Source organism: Dermacentor andersoni, chromosome 6, assembly GCF_023375885.2.
Source record: "Dermacentor andersoni chromosome 6, qqDerAnde1_hic_scaffold, whole genome shotgun sequence".
Classification (NCBI taxonomy): domain Eukaryota; kingdom Metazoa; phylum Arthropoda; class Arachnida; order Ixodida; family Ixodidae; genus Dermacentor; species Dermacentor andersoni.
Genome location: NC_092819.1, coordinates 36854547 through 36876537, shown reverse-complemented (window position 1 = coordinate 36876537; position 21991 = coordinate 36854547). Strand labels below are relative to the sequence as shown.

At 44.9% G+C, this 21991-nt stretch overlaps 1 protein-coding gene and 1 pseudogene across 1 annotated transcript; both read right to left on the bottom strand.

The window, feature by feature from the left end:
- Positions 1 to 505: 505 nt before the first annotated feature.
- On the bottom strand, positions 506 to 3747 carry LOC126521898 (mucolipin-3 pseudogene; annotated as a pseudogene).
- Positions 3748 to 18503: 14756 nt separating this feature from the next.
- LOC126521897 (mucolipin-3-like) lies at positions 18504 to 21980 on the bottom strand. Its single transcript, XM_050170622.3, has one exon. The coding sequence runs from the start codon at positions 21710 to 21712 to the stop codon at positions 19838 to 19840; it is 1875 nt and encodes a 624-aa protein (XP_050026579.1). The 5' UTR covers positions 21713 to 21980; the 3' UTR covers positions 18504 to 19837.
- Between the last annotated feature and the right edge of the window lie 11 nt (positions 21981 to 21991).

The window sequence follows — 21991 nt, the reverse complement described above, 5'->3', positions numbered from 1 at the left end:
GATCAGTCATTTTAGAAGTGACGTGTGAATCGTAGTGCATTAGAAAAGGAATGGCTACAGAAACAGGATGGAGCACTGTGTTCTGTTTCTGAAATCGTTCATTAGCCTGAATTTCCTTTCTAGCGAAACATTGCAGAAGTCATGATACATCACAGTGAAAGACTGTTGGCAGGTAAAGATCCTTGGGAGTACTTTATCAGTCAACCTTGTACTCGGGATGGAATGTAGCACTATATTGGAGAGGCCAGCTTACTACAAAGTGTGAGTTCAGCCTAGCAATATGATGCAGGGTTGGGATAATGTAACTATTATTTTACTTTTCCTCTTTTGCACTTAGTCAGTGGTAGGAGTGGCCTGATGCCTTTATTATCACCAGTATTGCCCAGCTGTGAGCAGTGGATGATACGAATGAACTGATAGGTATCCCTACATTTTAAGGGACCAGGTTTTGACAGCTACTGTGACAATCCACAGCAACCTGGTTGGTATTACACATCACAACAAACACTTGTTAAACGGTTTAATGAAGTTATAAAAAAGCACTTCATAATTTCAGCACATAATTTTCAGCACTTCATATCACTCTAGTTACCTGTTGTAGCCAGTAACACACCTGCCAAGAATGTTTGTTTGCAAACTCTCAACTGAGCATGTGATCGCATGCCAAGGCACAAAACAGATCTAAAGCTGCAGAAGTCTCTGCACAGCTGGCAACCTTATCTTCCGAACATGCTCCTGAATTACGCAACTGGATCATAACCACAATATATTCCTACACCGTGATCGCAGTGCAGGCCAGGTTGACACAGGCTGTTCCGACTGCTCACGTGCGCTCTCAGCGTTGCCAGGCAAACTGACGAAAGAATAATTTGCTACAGTGCATCTTATTTGGCTCTGATATATCATCACAGTATATGTAAATACACTATGTACACATCCTTTTCTATCAAGATAGCTCGCGGGACAATGGCCACAGCTTTTCAAGCTCGTCGTCAGACCGGTACGCGCTGCTAGTGGGCTCATCGCTGGACTCTGCAATGAAGACCCACATGGCACTTGGTTGATCATTTTTGGCTTGTGCATCGCGTATGGTTTCGTATGCGTCGACAAAAATGGCCACAAACAGGCTGACCACGACGTAGACAAACAGGATCACGAAACTGTACATATAGGCCTGCGCGAAGTACCATATAATCTGGTCATTTCCTTCGAAGAGCATGGCAAAAGTCGCAAAAATATCGTCTCCATTGATGATCGAAAACAGACATTCGGCGGCGGTGGACACCGTCCGAAACTTTATGTGATGCGGGCCAATGACAACCCATCCACAGACGACGTAGCCGCAAAACAGAAGCATAGTGCACAGCAAAAAGCGAATGACGTTAGGGACCGATTTCTTCAATGTGAGGATGAGGACATTGTACACCCTAAAGTAACCTACGTAGCGGAGTAACCCACACCAGCACAAGAGGCACCCACAACCCAGCAGCAATGAGCACACGGTGTACATCAGGCTCGGGACTAGCCGCTCTTCAATGCGGATCTTGACAGCAGATCCAGCTACCAGCAGCACGTCATCCACTATGATCATCATGAACCAAAAGTCAATGAAGTCTATCTTGTCGCTCCACGAGAGTTCTCGGCATAAGTACTCGGTGAAATATGCCGACGTCTTCCGCATCAGTTTGTGGCCTTTGTAGAGCGATCGGATGCACAAGAGCGTTGACAAAGCGCAGGTTACTATGATGAGGACATTTAGACACTGGTGCAGCGTATAAGCCATAGGTGGTACCATGCTAGGGGCGCTCTTGCGGCACTGGGCACAGCTAGGGGACAGATGCATTTGGATGGCGATCACACCATCATGCTTTGAGTTATCGTAAACGACGGATAAATGGTACTCGTAGCACTCTGAGAACCTTGCCCCGTCTGTGTTCGTCAAGTACAGTGCCTTAAGAGAAAACGAAATTCTAGCCTTGATCAGTTCATCGAAGGAGACTTGTCTGCCCAGGAACTTCACCAAGTCGAAGTCTTCCCAGTCGCCGCCAGGCGTACGAGAGGTAATGTTTGTGCAGTTGGTAACAGTTTCACTGTCAAAACTAAGCGTAGAGTTGAATGGCCAGACCCGGCCATCCTTGTACGTAGTTTCGCAGTAGATGGCTGGCTGCAGAGAGCCGTCTGGTGAGGCGTACTCGAAAGTGCCCACCGGATCAGTCGTTATACTGCTGTACCGGACCACGACGTTTCTGATGTGCTGGTAGAACTTGTCTTTAGTTTCCACCACGTACGGTCCCGCGGGAGGCGGATAAATGAGCACATCCCGCGACGTGTCCCAACCGTTCAGCAGAATGTGCTCGAGAGCCATGTAAGTGTTCCGATGCTGGCGCTGAAAGTTGGCGCTTTCCAAGCCAAACAAGATTACCTGCGCAGTCACCACTACTAGTTTGAATATCTGCAGTGTCAGTTTCCAAGGGAAGCGACCTCTGTGGCGCCACTTCTCCAGCGGATTCATGAAGAATCGTTGCAGCTTGAGCCGCATGTAACGCTCCATGGCATGTGGCCGGCGTGTCAGTTCCTCGTGAACACCGTCGCGCGCACATGTTTCCGAGGGATCGACGTGACTCGCTACGCTGTCGCACTCGCCGCTAACGTTGATCGACGACCCGAGGCTGTAGCGTTCCAAGTAGCGGCTCAGTTTCTCGTCGAAGCCGTCTGTGACGGAGCTGCCGCCCGGCGGTAGGTCCTCGATCGACGAATCGTGATAGCCGCCGTCCATGAACACCGCAGTCATCGCTTGTCACGGCCTGCACGCGGCGTCGACGCGAAACAGTGCATCGCACATATCGGTTTGCAGACCGCTCGCTCCGTTCAAACAGCGAAGCACGTGAGAGGGCGGCGCCCTGCGTGATAACAAGTTTCGGACAAAGGCAGATACTGCGCGCTGTTGTTGCAGTCACGTGCATGTTCTCCCTGAGCGCTTACACATTTCGCATCCCATTCGATATTTTTACGGTCAGTAGCAGCTGAACGCGCCGCGCCTGTTTTATGCCAGTTTTCCGCCTCGCTGCAACGCACCGTCGTTCGCGCGGGGCGGCGCGCACCATGTGATGCAAGGAACACGTGTTTGTGACGCGGCACGCGACGAGGACACGGGGCGGGAAATTCCTCTCGCGTCGGAATACAGCCGACAAGCGATCCGCCACAGAATGTTCCGCTTGTGGGCGGGCGTATGTTCGCGTGCCGCCAGCTGTACACAATTTTCCGGTTCGCAAGCAACAGCGCTTCACTTTCTATTTCAGGTTATACGATCAGAAGGATAACGTTTGGCTCGAACGTTTTCTTGGACGCGGCTTCGCAAAGCCAACGCGATTGTGAAGAGTCTGTCTACGCGACAGTTTTTCTTTTGCTTTTTTTTTTGCTTTTTTATATTTTTTTTCTTTTGCTCATTGACCTGCACACCATGCGATGATGGAGGGACACTGGATACTGGACACTGGAGGGATATGTGCGTCGAACGCGTAAACATCGTCACTGAACAATACAGTTTTGCCTACCCCGCACGGAACATTAAAATAAAGAGCAGGAAGGCGGCAAGAGGGGCTGCGTCATATAGACGTCGTATAAGACGTCATATGTAAGGCTTCCAGGGGCAGAAATCGTAGCTGTAGGCAGCGTGAATACAGTGTCACATGCGTATACGCACTCGTGTGCGCAGCAGGAGACTGAGAGAGGACAGTCAAGCCGGTAATTGTAAAGGCAGACAATGATAAAAGTAATAATAATAATAATAAAAGACTGTTCTGCGCTCATTTCATGCATGTGTTTGTCGTAGCTACAATAATATGAACATGACTTGACAGGTGTGCTGTGCTCACAGCTGCTACTGCATAATGCGCTACATAATGTTTAAAGCAGAATGTATATCTCTTATAAATGCATTACACGGCTTATTTTACGGCCGTAATTCGCGAATGGTCAGCGCGTTATGCGTTGTCCGCTTCCTAAAACATAAGCTGTTATCTAAGAAGAAATTTGAAAATCTATCCTTGCACGTATATGTAATGTAAGAAAGCGCACCTGTTGACTGATCATACAAAAGCGGCAGCTGGTAAAGACAAAGAGATCGAGGCCTGTGACCACGCGATATTAGTCAGCGAGGACAGAAGAGAGAGAGAGAAATAGATTTTAGCAGGATCCGCATTTTGTAACGATTATTTTCATTTTTCATTCTTTTTGCACTAATACACCGAGCACTGGCTCCCACAAAGCCAGAGCCACGTCCCTTATATTTTCGCGACCATGCCACTCGTTGCGACAAATAATACATAAGATGATTCGGAGGACCAAGAACCCTTACAAAATGCAGCCCCATGAAGCTACTAAATTTGTGTAACAGTAAAGTTGATAACATAGCGGACGTATACACACAATACGATGCTGTTATTATTATTATTATTGTTATTATTATTGTTATTATTATTATTATTATTATTATTATCATCATCATCATCATCATCATCTCTATAGATCCAACAGTGACATTACAGATCGGGTCAAAAAAAAATTCTCCATCGATGATGATACTCCCTAATGCGAAATTTCTTCTGACCCTTTCGCTACAGTGTACTAGAATTGCTTCTAGTTCACTGTAGTTTCGCCATATACTTCTCCGCTTTCCGGTTCATGGTTCCGCCGCACCCTCCTCTCTGCTTTCCTCTTCGCGTCTTTCGTGCTCCGCTGCGCTCCGCGTTCGCTTTCATCTTTCACTGTGCTCGTTCGCTCGGTTACGCCGACGCTCGCTGCAGGAACGGGCACCCGAGAGCTGCGCTCTATAGACGTTTCTAAGCACGCATCACCACCGCTTTGCTAACACGGACACCAGACCTTGTTCTAGCACTGTTGGATTATTGTCATTGCCCTTACTTCGCTGCCGAAGTAATCGCGCTGACCTTATGTTTCTTTTCAATTATGTTTCTTTTCAAACCCCTTCACGGTATCCTCACCTGCCTCGAATTCCTCAGTTGTATCATGCTTCGCATTCTGCGCAAGATCACCAGAGAATATAGAACTTTCCATGTTCTTACCTGTCATCACAAACACTCAACGGTCCACAGAATAGAGGGTCTTTATAGCGCTTATTTTCATGATCTCGATATTTTTCATAGCTCTGTCATCGCTCTCTTCCCGGCTTTGTGTTGTTGTGTCATAGCTTCACACATTGTTCAGCTGCCCTTATTCTTTTTCTTCTGTATTGACCTCGCGCCTTGTTGTATGTATACTATTCTTTTCAAACGTATTGTTTATTCATTTTTTTCTTTTGTTTAATTATATTAACCTGCAGATCCTTTTTTTTTTAATTCTTGCGTCCGCCGGCACTCAGACCTTAAGGTTGTTCCTGGGAATAAATTATTCATAGAAATAAGTGGTTGAATGAGTGATTATTTTTGTCGTTCGAACAGGTCAGTTAAAAATCTAATGCAGCATGCATTAGCGCAAATCCGCCTGTTCCGGTATACGTCGTCAAGAAGCGGATATCCCAATGTTCAGGTAGCAATAATTCAAAGATTATCTATTAAACTTTCGAATGATGTGTTTTAGAAGACATATGTTGAGGTTGCCTGCTTAGCAGAAATCCCGGTTCCCAAAAGCCCCCCTCTCGCGGTCCGAGCCAGGTTTAACTGGAGCGCCAATTTATTTTTAGCAGATATATATATATATATATAGCAGATAGCAGAAAGGGGTGTCTACTAAGCAGACGTGACTTCACTAGGGCTAGGCATTAAATTTCGAAATTGTAACATATGTTTCCTTAACCACGAATAGTCAAAGCGTTAATTAGTCGAACCCTTTTGATCAACCACCTGGAGACTACGATATCAATTTTTTTTTTTTTTTTGCGATTACAGAAATTCTAACAACGCTATCTATCACAAGTAGCTTAAACAATTACCTCGTAATTGTTTGAACCAGAAGCAGGCGGCATCTTGCGACGTTATGCTCAAGCACAACGTGAGCTGTTATTGTGTTTCACCGTTGCGCAATCATAGCTATTGTCCCCGAAAAAGCTATACAAATATAGAGTTAGTATAACCAACTCAGTCAGTATAGTAACTCTATGAAAAATACATTAGTGATGCTTATGACGCTGCCGCCAGACACACTCCAGCAAATCAGCACAGAATTTACAATGTAAAAAATAAATCCGAAAGAAAAACAAAAAAAAAACAAATTTTATTTTGATGCAAGATTTCAAAAAGTAAGTTATTCTGCTTATGATCAAAGACAGAATTTTTCTTGAGTTTGACAAAAACTGGTCTCGAAACGGTAAAGAGAAAAATTTGTCATAGTACTGTGCAGGAAACGAGATTTCTTCGTCTCTTTACTATCCTCAACATATGTGTGCAGTTTCACCAGCCACGTAAGCAAATATGCCTCGTATGAGCGACTCGACTGGTCTTAGTTTCCGAACAAAATACAGCTGGAATTGCGGCGAGCCCATGCCGCTCAGAGCATGGATATATGTCCCAGGTAACTTATGCCAAACTGCTTTTAAAAAAAGATATTTAAAATATGCGGTGCAAGATACAATTATACGACTTACGATGTTCGGTAGTCAGACCTATGACGACCTAGCACCGTAGGCCTTATATGCAATCTCGCTCTGTGTTTTTATGATAATGTTTTTTTTTTTTTTTTTTTCCTGCAGGCGGCTTGGCTAGCGTTATAGCTAGGACCATGGCTAGGACACACGGTATAAACTCGCAATGTGGTTACTTAAATGTGTCCGGTAGTGCCGGTTGTCTTGGCGCCAGATATATCTTGTCAGGTGGTCAAAATCATATGTTCTACGTATAGCGTGCTTGTCTGTATACGTATAATCTGCTCATCCCATCATCTGACTCACTCGCACTTCATGAAATGTGAAGTCATGCGGGGAGCAAAAGTTACTCCCTGAATTGCATAAACTGTCCAGCAATTCTTTTCTTTGAAATTTACAGAAAGACAATAAACAGATTACTTTGGTGAAATGATAGAAAGAAACGAGCTAGTAGAAAACAGAAGATAACGGAAAAGATATATTCCAAAAATTGCTATAGATATTTTTTTAATGTTTTCTTCGCGACAGAAACTTTTAACAGTGCGGCTAGTCGTCGCAGAGAAAAAAAGTTATTCGCACGTCGATTGAATGCATCGTCACGAGATGACGCCACCATCATAGCGGTAGAGGTTTAGCCATGGCAAACATGGTGAGGGTGTCCATATAATAAATCACTTTGCCTAAAGATGACGCCACCATCATAGCGGTAGAGGTTTAGCCATGGCAAACATGGTGAGGGTGTCCATATAATAAATCACTTTGCCTAAAGATGACGCCACCATCATAGCGGTAGAGGTTTAGCCATGGCAAACATGGCGAGGGTGTCCAAATAATAAATCGCTTTGCCTATGCCGAGAAAACGAGATAGTTGCCTGACACCCTTATATTGAATGGCTGCAAATGATTGAGCAGAAGTACGGCTAGCTACTCGATCCGTGCAATTCGCTAACTGGTGCATCGATCTCCGCAATAACCGTGGCTGGCCCTCATCGCAGAATCATTTGGAACAGTCACCGTGTACACTTCGCATCTCACTTTCCCAGCAGACTCCAGGTGGCGTTATTATTACTTCTATTCGGACAGAAACGAATGTCCAACAACTTCCGACGGCGAATTCTCGAGTCGGATGCGAAATTTCTCGAAAACTTCTGATATTCGAACACCCTCTGTTACAATGCCAAAGGTGTACGGCGGAGTGTATTTTTTGAGAGCATAAAGCGTGCCTGCTACAGCACACGTTTGGGAGGCCCTCTGCCAGTCCAACGAAATGTTCGCCATGTTGCTCCAGAAGGCGGCACAAAAACTCTCTCGGGGTCCGGAAAGGGCCCAAGCGAACGAGAAACGAGATACCGCAAACGCGTGCCACAGCTGCGCGGGCGTTGTAGCTTCAGTGACGCCCGTAGCGGTGCCGCACAATAAATGGCAAATGGCCAGGGACTTCGCTGAGCCGAATGAATACGCGTCGTGAGCGCGAGGTTATACGCATACGTTGTATAATTTATCGCCGAGCCGGTGAAAATAGAGAAAGGGGTATTGCGAATTGCACATGTATGTGTGTGTGTGTGTTTGGGGGAAGGGGGGAGAGGGTGTATCACTGGGGCTCTAAGAGATGTAGCCACGGCGGCCGCAGGAATCGAACCCTCAACCTCGGGCTCAGCAGCAGAAAGCCATAGCCTGTATTACTGTATAAGCCACCAGAGTGAGTAAGAAACGAATTCATGCACATTTCGGTGTGCCCCTCATGAAACAAAAAAGTATGACAACCAGCGAGGCTGATTGTTTTCGAGCATTCGGAGTACAAAGGCTTTAAATATTTCGTGCTCGAGAAAGATAAGTGTGTAGGCTCGACGATAAGCCACTATAATTAATTAACGTTCCGAAATAATGTGCCTGATGTATACTTACAGAAGTAACAGAACGTAATGAATTTTTTGCCCAATAAGAAGCAGCGACAGCAGCCTCGTAGAAGTGTAACACTACCATACAGCCAAGCTCTCCGCTTTCAGAAGGATACGCTCCAGTAATAATCCCGACTTTCGCCTCAACTGAAGGGAACTACCCATTTCACTGGATAAACACCCGCCCGTGCGATGAGTCAGATGAGTGCCTGAAAACAGCTGTTTTCTCCGCACAGAGCGGTCTTTGTGTCACTGGTTTTTCAGGATGATACCTGAACGCCCGGTTAATTTTATGGGTGATATTGATATCACTTTTCGGCCATGGCAAACATTTTAGCTTGAAAAATCTAGCTTTTTACTTTCCAGTTAGCTTAAGCTCTGAGCGGATTCCGGCTGTTACGTCTCAATATGGCGGTGAGCATTCCTTGGACGTTTCCCACGAGGCCGTCCTTTCATTAGCGCCCCCCAAAACGACGACGGGGCCTGACAAAGACTGTGACGCACAAACAAAGGAGCTCACTTCGAAGTGACAACTACCGCGACGATCAACTCCACCTGAGCCTGAGCCTGACAAGCTTGACTAATTGGCCAACGTCGAAGGCTACCGCGTGAACAGCGTCGACCTCGGATTCCCAGACTGCTATACGCGTTTGCGCCATATTTAAGGGGGGGGGGGGGGGGGGGGGGGCACATAGAAAGCGGAGTCCGGCGGAAGGGTGCGACATCATGAAAGAGACTTTGCGACCGTTTCGGCGATTGTGAATTGCCGAGATACAGTCATCAGATTCCCTAGTCTAGTCAGATGCTAAGGAAGACGACGGCTTTGAAAAGCGGAGACCTTTGGTGCAGTGAGGAGGGGTGCTGACGTGTCCCTACCTGAACTCAATACGTTTAATATGCTCCGACACGGGGTGGGCTTCCGTATCCGGAGCCAGTGTAAATAATGTGAAATAAACCCCTTTCCCTTCATTCCTACTACCGGACGTACTCGTCCCTGTGCCTGGCGGTTTCCTGGCCCGAACGCCAACCCGAGCCGCAACACAGCAGGCTCTCTCTCTCTCTCTCTGTCTCTCTCGGAGGTGGAGGGCAAGTGCACAACGTTTTTCCTGTGAGGCGCTTGTATGTAAATTTTAGGTTGTCACCGACTATATCTTTTAAAACAAAACCTAATTTTATGCGTTGAAGCGCAAAAAAATAATAATAACTGGAATGTCAATGTATTTCATCGTACGCTTTGGGAATTGATATCTAACTATATCACAAGTCGCTTGCAGCACTGTCGAAGCTACAGGGCTCCTTAGTCAACAGGAAGACCGAATGTTACGTGACACATCTCGGATGTCTTTCGAGATGTGTCACGTAACGCTGTAACGTATCGTGTACCAAGAAAAAGAAAGCTACATAATCCTGCCAGTCATCAGGCAGTTACGCCTGGAACTATATTTCGCGGTGTGAGGTAAGGCCTTTCCTCGTACCTTCGGCGTAGCTGCAAACAACGTGTGAGATTGAGAATAGAAATGGACGATGTCATCGTAAGAATTTGTTCCCGCGACAAGCTGCTGTCCCTCTGGGAGGTTGCACGTGAAGCCGGCATGACGTGCAATACGTGCCATAAAGTAGTTAGTTTTAAAATTATTTAGTGAAATTTAGTTAAATAGTCGATTATCTATTTCCATTTATCGAGCAAGTAATGTCCGTCTTTTCGAATAATCTAGCTCATTACTATAATTGTGCTGTATAATTACCACAGGCGATTAATATATATATATATATATATATATATATATATATATAGTCAAACGAACAAACAAACACAAAGAAGATCCGGTAAATATGTATTAACTAGGCGAAGCCTCAGAACTATATTGCAAAACTCTTAATACAGAGGCACACAGAATGCATAAACGATTCTGACCGTCTCGGCGCTCTCAAGTGTCATCCTTTATATTCAAAGAGACATGAATATTCGAAAATTTCGAAAAGCAAATTTTCTAATAGAATACGAATCGAATAGAAAAGACTATTCGATTCACCACCAAACATCCACCACCCACGGCGCTCTCGACGCAGGTATGCAGCCAATGTTTCACTCACGCGTCGATTATGAAAGCCTTCATTGCCGCAACTGTCTATGATAGCACACCTACAGCTCGGCAACACATATTGAAATAAAAAGCTTACTTTCGCTACTTCCGCACAAGTTCTTTTAACCGCCTTTGGCATATTCAATGCCTGGATTCATGTGCGTTCATGTGAATCTAGGCAGTGTTTTCTTATATGCCTTGATTTTAGTGCGGTTATACATGATTCTAGAGTACTTATATATGACCGGACTTTATGTTGGCTTTAATGTATTTATGTGACTCAGCTTTGTGGCACTGTGCTTCTGAGTTGACTTTCAGTTTTAGTGCGTTTAAGTGATTTCCTTTTATATCTCTACGTGGAAAAAAAGTAGCAACGGGCGCCAATTAAAGGCGACGTCTCCTAAGCAGCATATAATATAATAAACAAGTATTGATTGTCATATAATGAGACATGGAAAGCTGTGATCACAAAGCATGGTCTATAACAGAACAAATGTAGCACGTAAGTATAATTAATACAGAGTGAATTCATTGTGCACATTAACACAACTATACATTCGCTGGTATGATGTCAAGCGAAAGTTTAAGATGAATCGCTAAACATATGTTAGTTTTCGTTCAACGTGCGTATTCTTCGAATCGTGTGACGTCAGGCTCAGTGGCGATGTGTCGCGACAGATTACTACATTCGGTGAAAGTACAAGGAACAAACGACATGGCACGGTGAGATGTTTTGTACCTCACGCGTTTGATTCTATAAGGGTGGCCTCCGCGTGAAAACGTGGCTGTGGGTTTGTGGAAGAAATCGTGATGCATATATGCATTGTTGAATGGTGATTTAGCTTGTGGAGGAGTGAACGGCGAGCAATCTTGCGGCGACACGATATTTGAGGCACTTAAGCGCGTGTTTTAAGAGCAGTGACGCTAGTGAAAATTGAGTATTCAAAGTAAACATCATTGCTTGCATATGGGTATTCCTGTACATGCTCGATTCGGCCAATGCGTAGACTGCACAATGGGTTTGGCTGTCATAACGCTGCCGACCGAACACAGCTGGTCTTATAATGTGCCTTTCGCCTTTTTTTTTTTTTTTTTTCGTTGAACAGCTTTGATAACGTTAGCTGGGACACACGGTAGGTGTGCTCAGTGTCCTTCGTTCAGTACTGCCAACACGCTCGGTTTCAGCGTGGCAATCAGCTGCACGTGGTCTAACAAGAGCGATGTTCTTATCGAGTTCATATTATCAAGGGCTAGCATTATCCAACGGCATAAAATGAAAAGTGCTATTATCGCTGCCAGGCTACATAATAGATAGTAGGTGTTTCTCACCTTTATGTACGGATACTCGCCTGCCTTGCATGGAGAAGGTATGTGTTGCAAGCGAGGAACTATAAAGCGACGTCGCAGTGACATATGCGCAAGAGATAATACGCGAGGTATTGTATGTGCGAAACGCACAGGATATGAAAGCTAGCGGTCCGTGTCTTGCTCGTGTTTCATCTGTGTTTGACTTCGCTCGCGTCACATATCGCATACCTCGTAGTGTTTGCTCCATATACCGAATAGTTATTACGGTATAAGGTTAGAAATGCTTACTGTAAATCGACAAGCAAACAAACAACCAAAGAAGTAGACAGATACGAAAGAATTCCATTGCACCTCTTGGAGAGGGCAACAGTTATACTCTTACTCCATCTACTATACGTTATAAGGAATTGTGCAAATAAACACACGAAGTGAAAAAGGACACAACATATGCGCGAACTTCGACAAGTAGTCTATTCGAAACAAGGTGCGAATACAGTTAAAGCTCGATATAACGAAACGAGATTTTACGAAATTTACGATTTAACGAGTTTACTGTCAATATTAGCATTCATAGTGCCTAACACGTTGAACATCTCCTAGCTACGAAGTGGACTCAACGTCTCGAGCGATATAACGAAGTTTTGGGGATAAATATAAGCAAAATGGGGTAAAAATATGCGATTGCGGGTGTTCAGGTGACGGTTACCATTGGCCTGTTAAATATGGGCTGTCCGCTCCCACTAAGGAACACAAGACGCGTTTAAAGGGTTGTCTACGATGAGTGCGTACTCAGGCAAAAGGTACGTTTTATAGCGATTAGAATTCTTTGCCTATTCCTGGCACTTTGAGTCTATCTATCTATCCAGCCTCTTACGCCGACACAGTGAGCCAAGTTGTATACTATAGCTTGAGCCGCTACGTAAGTTCTCGTGGTCGTGGCGCTTTCATCGGCGTCATTCCAGCTTCGTCAATCGACTCTCGGCATGCCGTCGGAGTCGTCATCCCACATTGTCCTCACGCCGACGTCATCACGCTGTCTTCGTCATATACCATCATAATTTCATATTATCGTCATACCGCCTTCGTCGTTCCATCGACTTCGTTTCATCTTCGTCGACACTGCGCGTTATCTTCATGCAGCCGTCGTTATGCCGTCTTGTTTATGGCTGGCCCTGGCGATCTTGACGTAATAGCTATAGTTGTGCGGAAACCCGCAAGCAAGAGAGAAGTAATTAATTAAGAGAAAAAGAGACATTCACACAATCGTAGCAGTTGCTACAAAGAAAACCTCGAAAGAAAAGCCTCGCAGTTGAAGAAAAATTCGTCCCGGACTCGAACCCAGGACCACCGCGTTTCCGGGGCAGCCGCTCTACAATCTGACCTAACTAGGCGGCTAACAGATCTGGCAGGGCGAAGTCGAATTTGTTAACAACTCGAAGCAAACGCAATAGTTTGACGTAATAGTTCTTTTCTACAAAGTACTATTACGTCGACCTCTTGCCTTTGCTTCGAGTTGTTGACAAATTCGACTTCGCCCTGCCATCTGCTAGCCGCTTGGTTAGCTCAGATGGTAGAGCCACGTGGAGCGGCTGCCCAGGTAAGGCGATGGTCCCGAGTTCGAGTCCCTTACTAGGACGAATTTTTCTTCGACTGCGAGGCTTTTCTTTCGAGGAACTCATATGGGCTTCCTTGTGGCTACTATTGGGTGGATGTCTCATTAAAAAATAATAATAATAATATATGACCTTTTAGTACAAATCATTTGCTTGCCACACACGCGCACACACACAAGCAAAAAAAAAAAAAATCTACTACGCTGGAACAAAGAAAACCGCCAACGACAACGATATCAATCCGGCCACCGAACTCCGCCCACCAATTTTAAACGCCAGGGCGCGCGGCACACTTCGGCGCGATATTTGAACCGCTTTGAGCGGGCCCTCGAGGTCGCGCTTCCACAGGTTTATTCCGCATAGTGCAGTCGATATTTTGGGGGGTTTATCCTACCATACACCCCTCCTAAGAGCACCTTAGCGAAACTACACTTGCGCACGAAGCCTTTAACCGTGTATGTAAAGTTACCCGTCCGTGCACGGTTAACAGGCTTTGCGTAAAAGTCAGTAAATTCGCAAAAAAAAAAAAAAAAAATAGGGCGTTGCAGCGCAAGTGGCGCTATCTATCACTCGACAATCACTTTGCCACTTGCTGGATCGAAGCCCCATTTTAACCGTGAGCAAATTCAACCGACCAAGGTTGAAATGTCTATAGTGAAGGCCGCGACTCAGGTTTAAGCATACTCGCCGCCATGGTGTCAGAACAGCCTAACGTATTTCTAAGACCGTGCTCGCCACTGGCCATACAATGTCTATTCCAAGGAGGTTAAAGAAAAGCAGTTTTTCTTTAACCTCCTTGGTCTATAGGCAGTCGAAGCGCGCTTCCCTGGCGCGACAGCAATCGCGCTAAATGACCTCGCCGAAGCCGATAACATATAGGCGCTCTAGGCTCGCGGGAAAGCTAAATAGAACCAGACGTGGATAAAAGATCAAGGCGAGCCCGTCAGGACAGAGGAGAGAAAACAAACTCTCAGGCATGTTTACCATTTAACTGCAAACGACGATAGCGATTGGGTCCAGCGTTCGCCGAACTTTTCCGAGACCGACTGTATATACAGCCACGTAAGCTGCCAACCAGTCTGGTGGACGAACAATTTCTGAGAAATCGCCGTTAGCTTCCCCGTATGCCCTCGGATCCAGTGGCGGATTCAGGGCAGCTTCAAGGAGAAGGAGGGAGTTGCCTATTTAAACTTCTGTAAGGGCAGTGTAAGCGTTAGGGGAGTGCAACGTTACTAGACTAACTTGGGCAGTGGAGGTGGTGATGAGATTTATCTTTCCCGATGCTGTTCTTTCTTTTTTTTTTGTTCGCTGTACTTAAACTTTTCTTTACTCTGCATGACATTTTTTACGTGTGCAACTCTGAAACCAGGGTATGGCTGTTATTATTTATTTATTTTTCAAAATCCGGTTGTGTTTCACTAGTAACCGTGGAACTAATTCATTTTTGACGGAAGTTCACCCTGGCTTGAAACGAGCTCTGCAGCTTTGTTGTCTCTCTGCGAGCATTCCACAATAAATGCGATCTCTACTGAAACGCTGCTGACGAAAAATAGAGGAAAAAGTAAGCTATTTTCGTCGTCTTCCGGGCGTTTGTACAGACATGACTCGCACGTTTATCAATTCATTGGTGCATAGTACACGCTTGTGGTGTTAAGACTAGGACCATATCTCATCTGAGCCCATGGACAAGCTCCTATCTCGAGCTGGCCAGATCAGAACAGCTTGATGTGATATTCGGGGAAGTCCAGCGACAGTACACTGGAGATCCTGTACGCATGAACCGGAACAAATGTGTTCTTGATTTTTAAAACATTGTCGAGCCCATTAACGCTCTATGAAAAATGAGAACCACAACAGGAATACCATCAGTTGCACTATATATATATATATATATATATATTGAGCTACCACTGCGCCGTTATCCCGCCACCCACTTTTATACCTTACTGGCCTTGCCCCAGCTCGGCTGGTCTCTGGTGTTTGCGATAGCAGAGCCACGCATAATTTTTATGTAGCACGTATTGAACAACAGAAAGCTGTATTGGGAGTTTTTCACGTTGCTCTGCAATTTTCTCATTGACACTTTTAATCTAAATATAATATTTGATAAGTTGATTAAGTAAGACAAATGATATGCGATTAGGCGGAATGCAATTGAAACAAATAATCTGAGTACCTCCAAGCGACGGCAAACATTACCTCGGTTCTGTCAAGTTATGTGGCATTTGCATATATTTTAAATGTTGGTGCATGATAGACGCGGTCGGGACCCCCTGTATAAACAAGTGGCAACGGCCGGGCCTCCGTGTCATAAAGTTCCCTCCGAGTCGCACGTGCATGCATGATCACGCAAATGAACTATAACGGAGTATCCGCAAACTATTAGTCGATTCCAACGGACTACATGCCGATAGAAGCACAGAAAAAAAAAAAAAGGAACAGAAACCCGATTTAGGCCGAGAACAAATAGTGTCGGTTACTTTATTTTGCGACAAGGAATGTGCCAGTAACAGCGAAAAATGGCCTGTCGCAGACAATGAAATGCCGCCAAAGGTCATTATGCTCCCGATGCAACATTTATCGTGCGACGTGAGGTAACGATCGATGAACTTCGCGTAAGCGTAAAGTTATCTTTCTCTTGAAGACAAAGCGGTCACGCGGCGGCGGTGTATTTGATTCGCCGTCCTTGTCGCGTTCCAGGGCATTTTGCTTCGTCAAAGCACCGATTCCGTCGTTTTCTTTTCTTCTTTTCTTGCTATTGAGGACGGCATGTATCGGTCATGATGCCCATAATCAATGTCACTATTTTAACACGGAACTCATGGAATCAACTGTGTTTGCGGCCTGGCGATACAATGCGATCGACCTTCCTCGACGAGCTCGTGCCACCCACGTGCACACACAGCACAGCTTGTACACTACAGTGGATAGTAATGACATATGTGCCGGCCAATCATGGCAGTAGACATATTAGTGGCAAAGGCGGCCAGCCAATGAATAATCCTTGCGATATAAAGAAATGCATAATTAACTAATCGCCAGAATTTTGCTAATTGACTTTTAAATTTCTTAACAGCACATATTTAAATTTACAAGCTGAAGCCAGTGATTTATCAAGGCACATCCACTTCAAGATAATTTTGATAAGCACCGTTAAACTTGTGGTAGAAATGCATTGTTGTTCCCCTTCATCTCGTTCCACATGCCTTTTTTCTTTTTGCATTGAAACTCAAAAATAAGTGGAACGCAAATGTATTTCATTGCACATTCTGGCACCGTGTATTGCAAGACGTGTTGTCGTCAAATCACCGGCTAATTCCGTAAATTGCAATATCTGCTGCAGAGCAATTCATTTAAAAGGTTATTAGTAACATCTCGTCAATTACTCAATTATATATATATTTACTTGTTATATAAATTAGTAATGTAGCTCAAGAAATAGAACTTTGCTGCATGCCATGGACAATTTTTAATATTTATGTCAACACACACGAGTGCATACAGAAGGAAAAAAAAACATTTGAAGCTGCAGTGTATCTGCTATGGTCGGCCTTTCTACCTTTCCTGTAAATAAAACCTACATTCTCTTTTATTTGAGAATTTACGCTAGACATTTACGCTTAATGGCCATTCATCTACTAGAGCAGTAATTTGAAGATTCTACATAGCATACATAGCTGCGACATACATGGCTGACGAGGCACGACTAATTTCATGGATAGCCCTTCGAAAGATGTACTGATCAGACAGTGTCAAGTTTAGTCCCCATAAATTTCATGCTGGAAGGTGCAGGAAGAAAAAAAATTTACTCACCATACTGGCCCTGCGAAAGTGATGTCCAATAAAGCTGTTGAAAACCACCACTACAACTTGTGAAAGGGAAATGCAATGCTTTATTGCTCAATTCTTCCTCTGGCACATTATTCAGCCACAGGGGAATGTGGACGCGCGGACTTACCCTAGTAAAACCACCAGCAGCAGAGCACTGCCACTGCTAGTATTGCCGTTTCCTTTTCCTTTCTCCGCTCCTCGCGACTGCTAACTATGCGTTGCCTACCCATACCGGTGCTTCAACAATGAAATCAGTTGCTAGGCTGGTTCTTATATACATGAAAGGCTAGTGACATCACTCCCCACATCAAAATGTTGCTATCGCTGCGGCAGTTTGCGCAACAGTAATCTTTTTCTGAGAAACGTATACGGGGAGCGCTACGTGCTTCATATTGTTAGCAGGAGTGCCTTATCATCAGTTATGTGGTTTGGATGTTTGTTTTTTATTGAAACGAACGCTATTCTGTATGTTGTATACTTGGTACCAAAGAATGTACATACTTTTCGCTTCAATCGCTGAAGGTTTTTTCGCGAGGGCGATGCAGCAAGAAATTCCGACCAGCTAGAGGCCGACAGCTTCACTGCAATAAAGTGCAGTGCCACTAACTGCCATGGTCACGAGTAGTGATGGCTAACACTCCCAGGGTTATGTCATAAATACATGCACACAAATACGCATGAAAGTGGATGCAGGGACAGGTACGTCGTCGTAGCTGCTAGAGCAACGCACGAGTCGTGCTGAGGTTGTGGCATCATCGTAGCTGCCAGAGCAACACGCTGGTCATGCTGAGGTTGTGGATTCGGCTCCCACTGGTGGCACAATTGTATTTCCTTTCAATAGAAGAACAGCTTATCCATGGATAAAACTGCGGAATTCCTAGGAAGTCTTCTTCCGCTCCTCAGAGTAACTTTACAGGCAAATCAGTTCTGCAGAAACCCGCAAGGTGGAGTAAAGTTCATGAAAGGAAAAAAATTGTCATGTACCCGACTAGCATGAAGCTACAGAGCTCGTGCTGCAATGAAGCTGCAACTTCATGCTAAAGCCAGGTGGATGATTGTCCCTTTCAGTAAATTCACTGCATCCAAAATCAAGTGGGAACAGAAATCAACTAGGGATGTAGGAATAATGTTCTTGAAATGAAATTAAATAGAGGTACAATATTCTTAAAAATTACGGACATATTAAAAGTTTAATAAACAACAAAAGCAGGAAAACAGATGAACAAAGCATAAATTTCAAAGGAATGGAAGCAGTGGTCATGTTCTTATACTAGGAACACTATCACATGGATTGCACATGGACAGTCCTGAAATACACTTTATTCAACATCTCGCATCACTTGCTAATGATGCTGAGGAATACAGCAATCTATTGGTCAGTGAGAAAGCTTGTATCTGCACAAATCAGTGGCTGAAATGATGTCGAAGATTTGAACTCTTTATAATTTATGACAGCAAGCACACTGCAACCATGTTGCTTCAATTATTTTGCTTGTGGACGTTTTTTGAGTAACAATAATAATAACTAAAAGAAAGACATCAATACACATATTTTCACCTAAGATTTATTCAGCATTTGGTGCAGGAAGCCAACTATCATTGTGTACCATGGGAAGTCAATGAGAATCCCCTCGACTGTACAATCTCAGTGAAACACAGGCCTGAGATGTACATAACATTTAGAGTGGCAGGAGAGCGATTTAACACACTTTCTTTATTTTACAGAGGCATGCTCATTATCCTAGAGCATGAGCATCAGCAAGTTTGAATAGTAAAAGGGACTGTGACACATATTTAAACAGATGCGTAACAAATTACATACAAGGTACCTTTGCAAAAGGTGCAGAGTCTACAGATGAGAAAACTGAAGCCATAACCTACTCTACTTCGTAGTTGTGTGTGACTAACAAAATAAGGAAGGTATTATGGTTCCCATAAAGGCAAAACAACATGAGGTTTGTTAAAACAAAAGTGATGAAGTTTCTTGAAGAACAGACGACATTAACATGGCTGTCAGGAACATTATTGAGTCTACAAAATTGCCTTTGTGAACGATGTAACAATGCAGAGAGCACAAAATTGTTATCCTTGTTCAACAAGTATGCATCTATCCAGCTGCTATGACGCACATGTGTCAGCATTCATAAAGAAAAGAGAGTAAGGGCTACATCATGGTGTGATGTCAACAAGTGCAAACACGATGAGGACCAAGCACGAGACCTGCGATGTTACTGTGTGCCACTCAAGTCATGTGTGTTCCTAGTATTACCTACAAGTAACAACTGCTTACAGTAGCATCAACAGCTGCATGTAAAACATTAATAAAACACTAGTTACGTCAATGGTGCAACAATATAAATCATAATCACTGCACAGTCTGTCTACTGAGATTCAATTCGAAGCTACACGGGACAGCGACAGTCACTTTGGGCCACATCCTCCTAGCATTCTCTGTTAAATGATAACACCAGCTTAGTTGGACCCCAAATTAATGTCCACAAAGCATCATATGGGATTGTATCCCCTCCTCCGAAAGCATGGAAAGCAGTCAGTTATTATGTGTGTCCTGCTCCTCTTTGGGGACTGGTCATCCTCGAGGTATGCTGTGCTTGTGGCCGTATCGTTGCATTCAGAGATGAACTTTTGCAGCTCTCCCGGCTGCGCTCCATGCTCATGTATTTCACGGATTGTTTCGTAAGAATCCATGATCACTGATAAGAACAAGCTGAGCACACAGTAGATAAAGAGGATCAAGAACAGGTAAAGGTAGAACCTGCAGAACCACCAGATGATGCCGTCACTCTCTGACAAGATAGCGAACGTGGCAAACATGTCATCTCCATTCATGAGGGCAAAGAGACACTCGGAGGTCATGCTGAGTGAGCGGAACTTGATGTGATGTGGTCCCAGGACAACCCATCCACAGAAACAGAAACCACAGTACAGAAGAAGCGCACAGAGCAGAAAGCGCAAGATGTTGGGGAAAGCCCGACGCATTGTTAGGATGAGGATGTTGTATTTCTTGAAGAAGCCCAGGTAGCGCAGCACCCCAGCCCAGACAAGAAGGTTTCCAGTTCCAAGTAGCGCTGAACACAAGTTGTACTGCTGACCATCTAAGACACGCTGCTCCAGTTGTATCTTAAAGCAGGAGCCCAGGATGATGAGAATGTCATTGATGGTGATCATGACATACCAGAAGTCTACAAACTCCAGCTCATCGGATAGTGTAAGTTTCTTCTTGTAGTACTTTGCAAAGAACCTCGCTGTTTTTTTCCGCAGTGTTTGGCCACGGATAAGAGACCTGACACACAGCACTAGTGAGGAAGCACAGATAACAATCACAATTACATTGACAGCCTGGAGGCATGCATAAGCGATTTTGTTAGAATCTGTGTACAACACATTAGTGGTGCAGTCCAGTTTTTTTGAATGTACACCAAGCGATATTAATAGCTGGCCGTCGTGGGCTTCATTGTCATAGGAAATGGTGATATTGTACCGATAGCAGTCTGGCAAATCAAACTTGCTGAGGCTCTTAAGGTACACCGTCTTGAGGGTAAACTCTAAATGAACGTTTATGAGGCGTTCGAAGATAATGGAGAAGTTATGCTCCCGGAGGTAACTCTCGGTGCTGAAGTTGAGCCAGGCGGGATTTCCTGCTTCAGGCCCTTCCACGGCCAGGCAACGCCGCACCGGATAGTTGTCAAAGATGAGCGTATCATTAAAGGGCCATACGTAGCCCTTGCGGTAGTAGGTCTTGCATAAAACAAGGGGGATCAGGGCACCTGTCGGTGAGTCGTAGCCGAACGAGCCGATTGCCGACGTCGTGACGTTTGAGTATTTTCGCACAACATTGTCCACGTGCCTGTAGAACTCTGCCTTCGTGTACACCGCATAGGGCCCCGCGGCAGGCGGATAGTTCGCGATTTCACGCACACTGTCCCAATCGAAAAGAAATATGTGATGTAAGGCAACAGTCGTGTCCCTGTGCTGCTGCTGGTACGAGTAGCTGTTCGTGCCGAACAGCACCAGCTGTAGGGTGACCAGGGCAATCTTCACAACCTGCAAGACTAACTTCCAAGGAATGCGCTTTTTGGCCTGGAACTTTTCTATAGGGTTCATGAAAAAGAAGCGCAACTTCCTGCGCATACGGTCGCGGATGTTCGGATGGAGATCCGAACCCAAATCGCCATTCCCCTCCCAGGAACTGGTGTCGCCTAGCGTAGCATCATCTGCTGAATCATACGTCGAAGCCTCTACGCCGCTTGAAACAAGTTGCTGGATGGTTGTATTTCCAGGCTTACGCACGTACACGTCGCTGTCGTAGGGATCGCACGAGCCGCATGCTGCAGATGGATCTTGGTGCACTCCCTTATCCATGTTTCCACGTAACAATGGCAACGGTCACTTTGACACATACACAACATACACCATTACTTTCACTTAAGATTATGTGCGACGAATAGAGATGACGCCCGATCGAAGCGGCACAGACCACTTAAAGAGCCGACACAATCGCCACAGCATGCTTTGTCGCGTTTTCTGGGACCCAGCGATTCAGATGGATTCATGCTCACGAGCTCCCGATCGCAGTCGTCGCCGTCATCCAACCCTTTGTGCGACCCAACCAACCCAACCTCTAACCGTCTTGGACTGCGC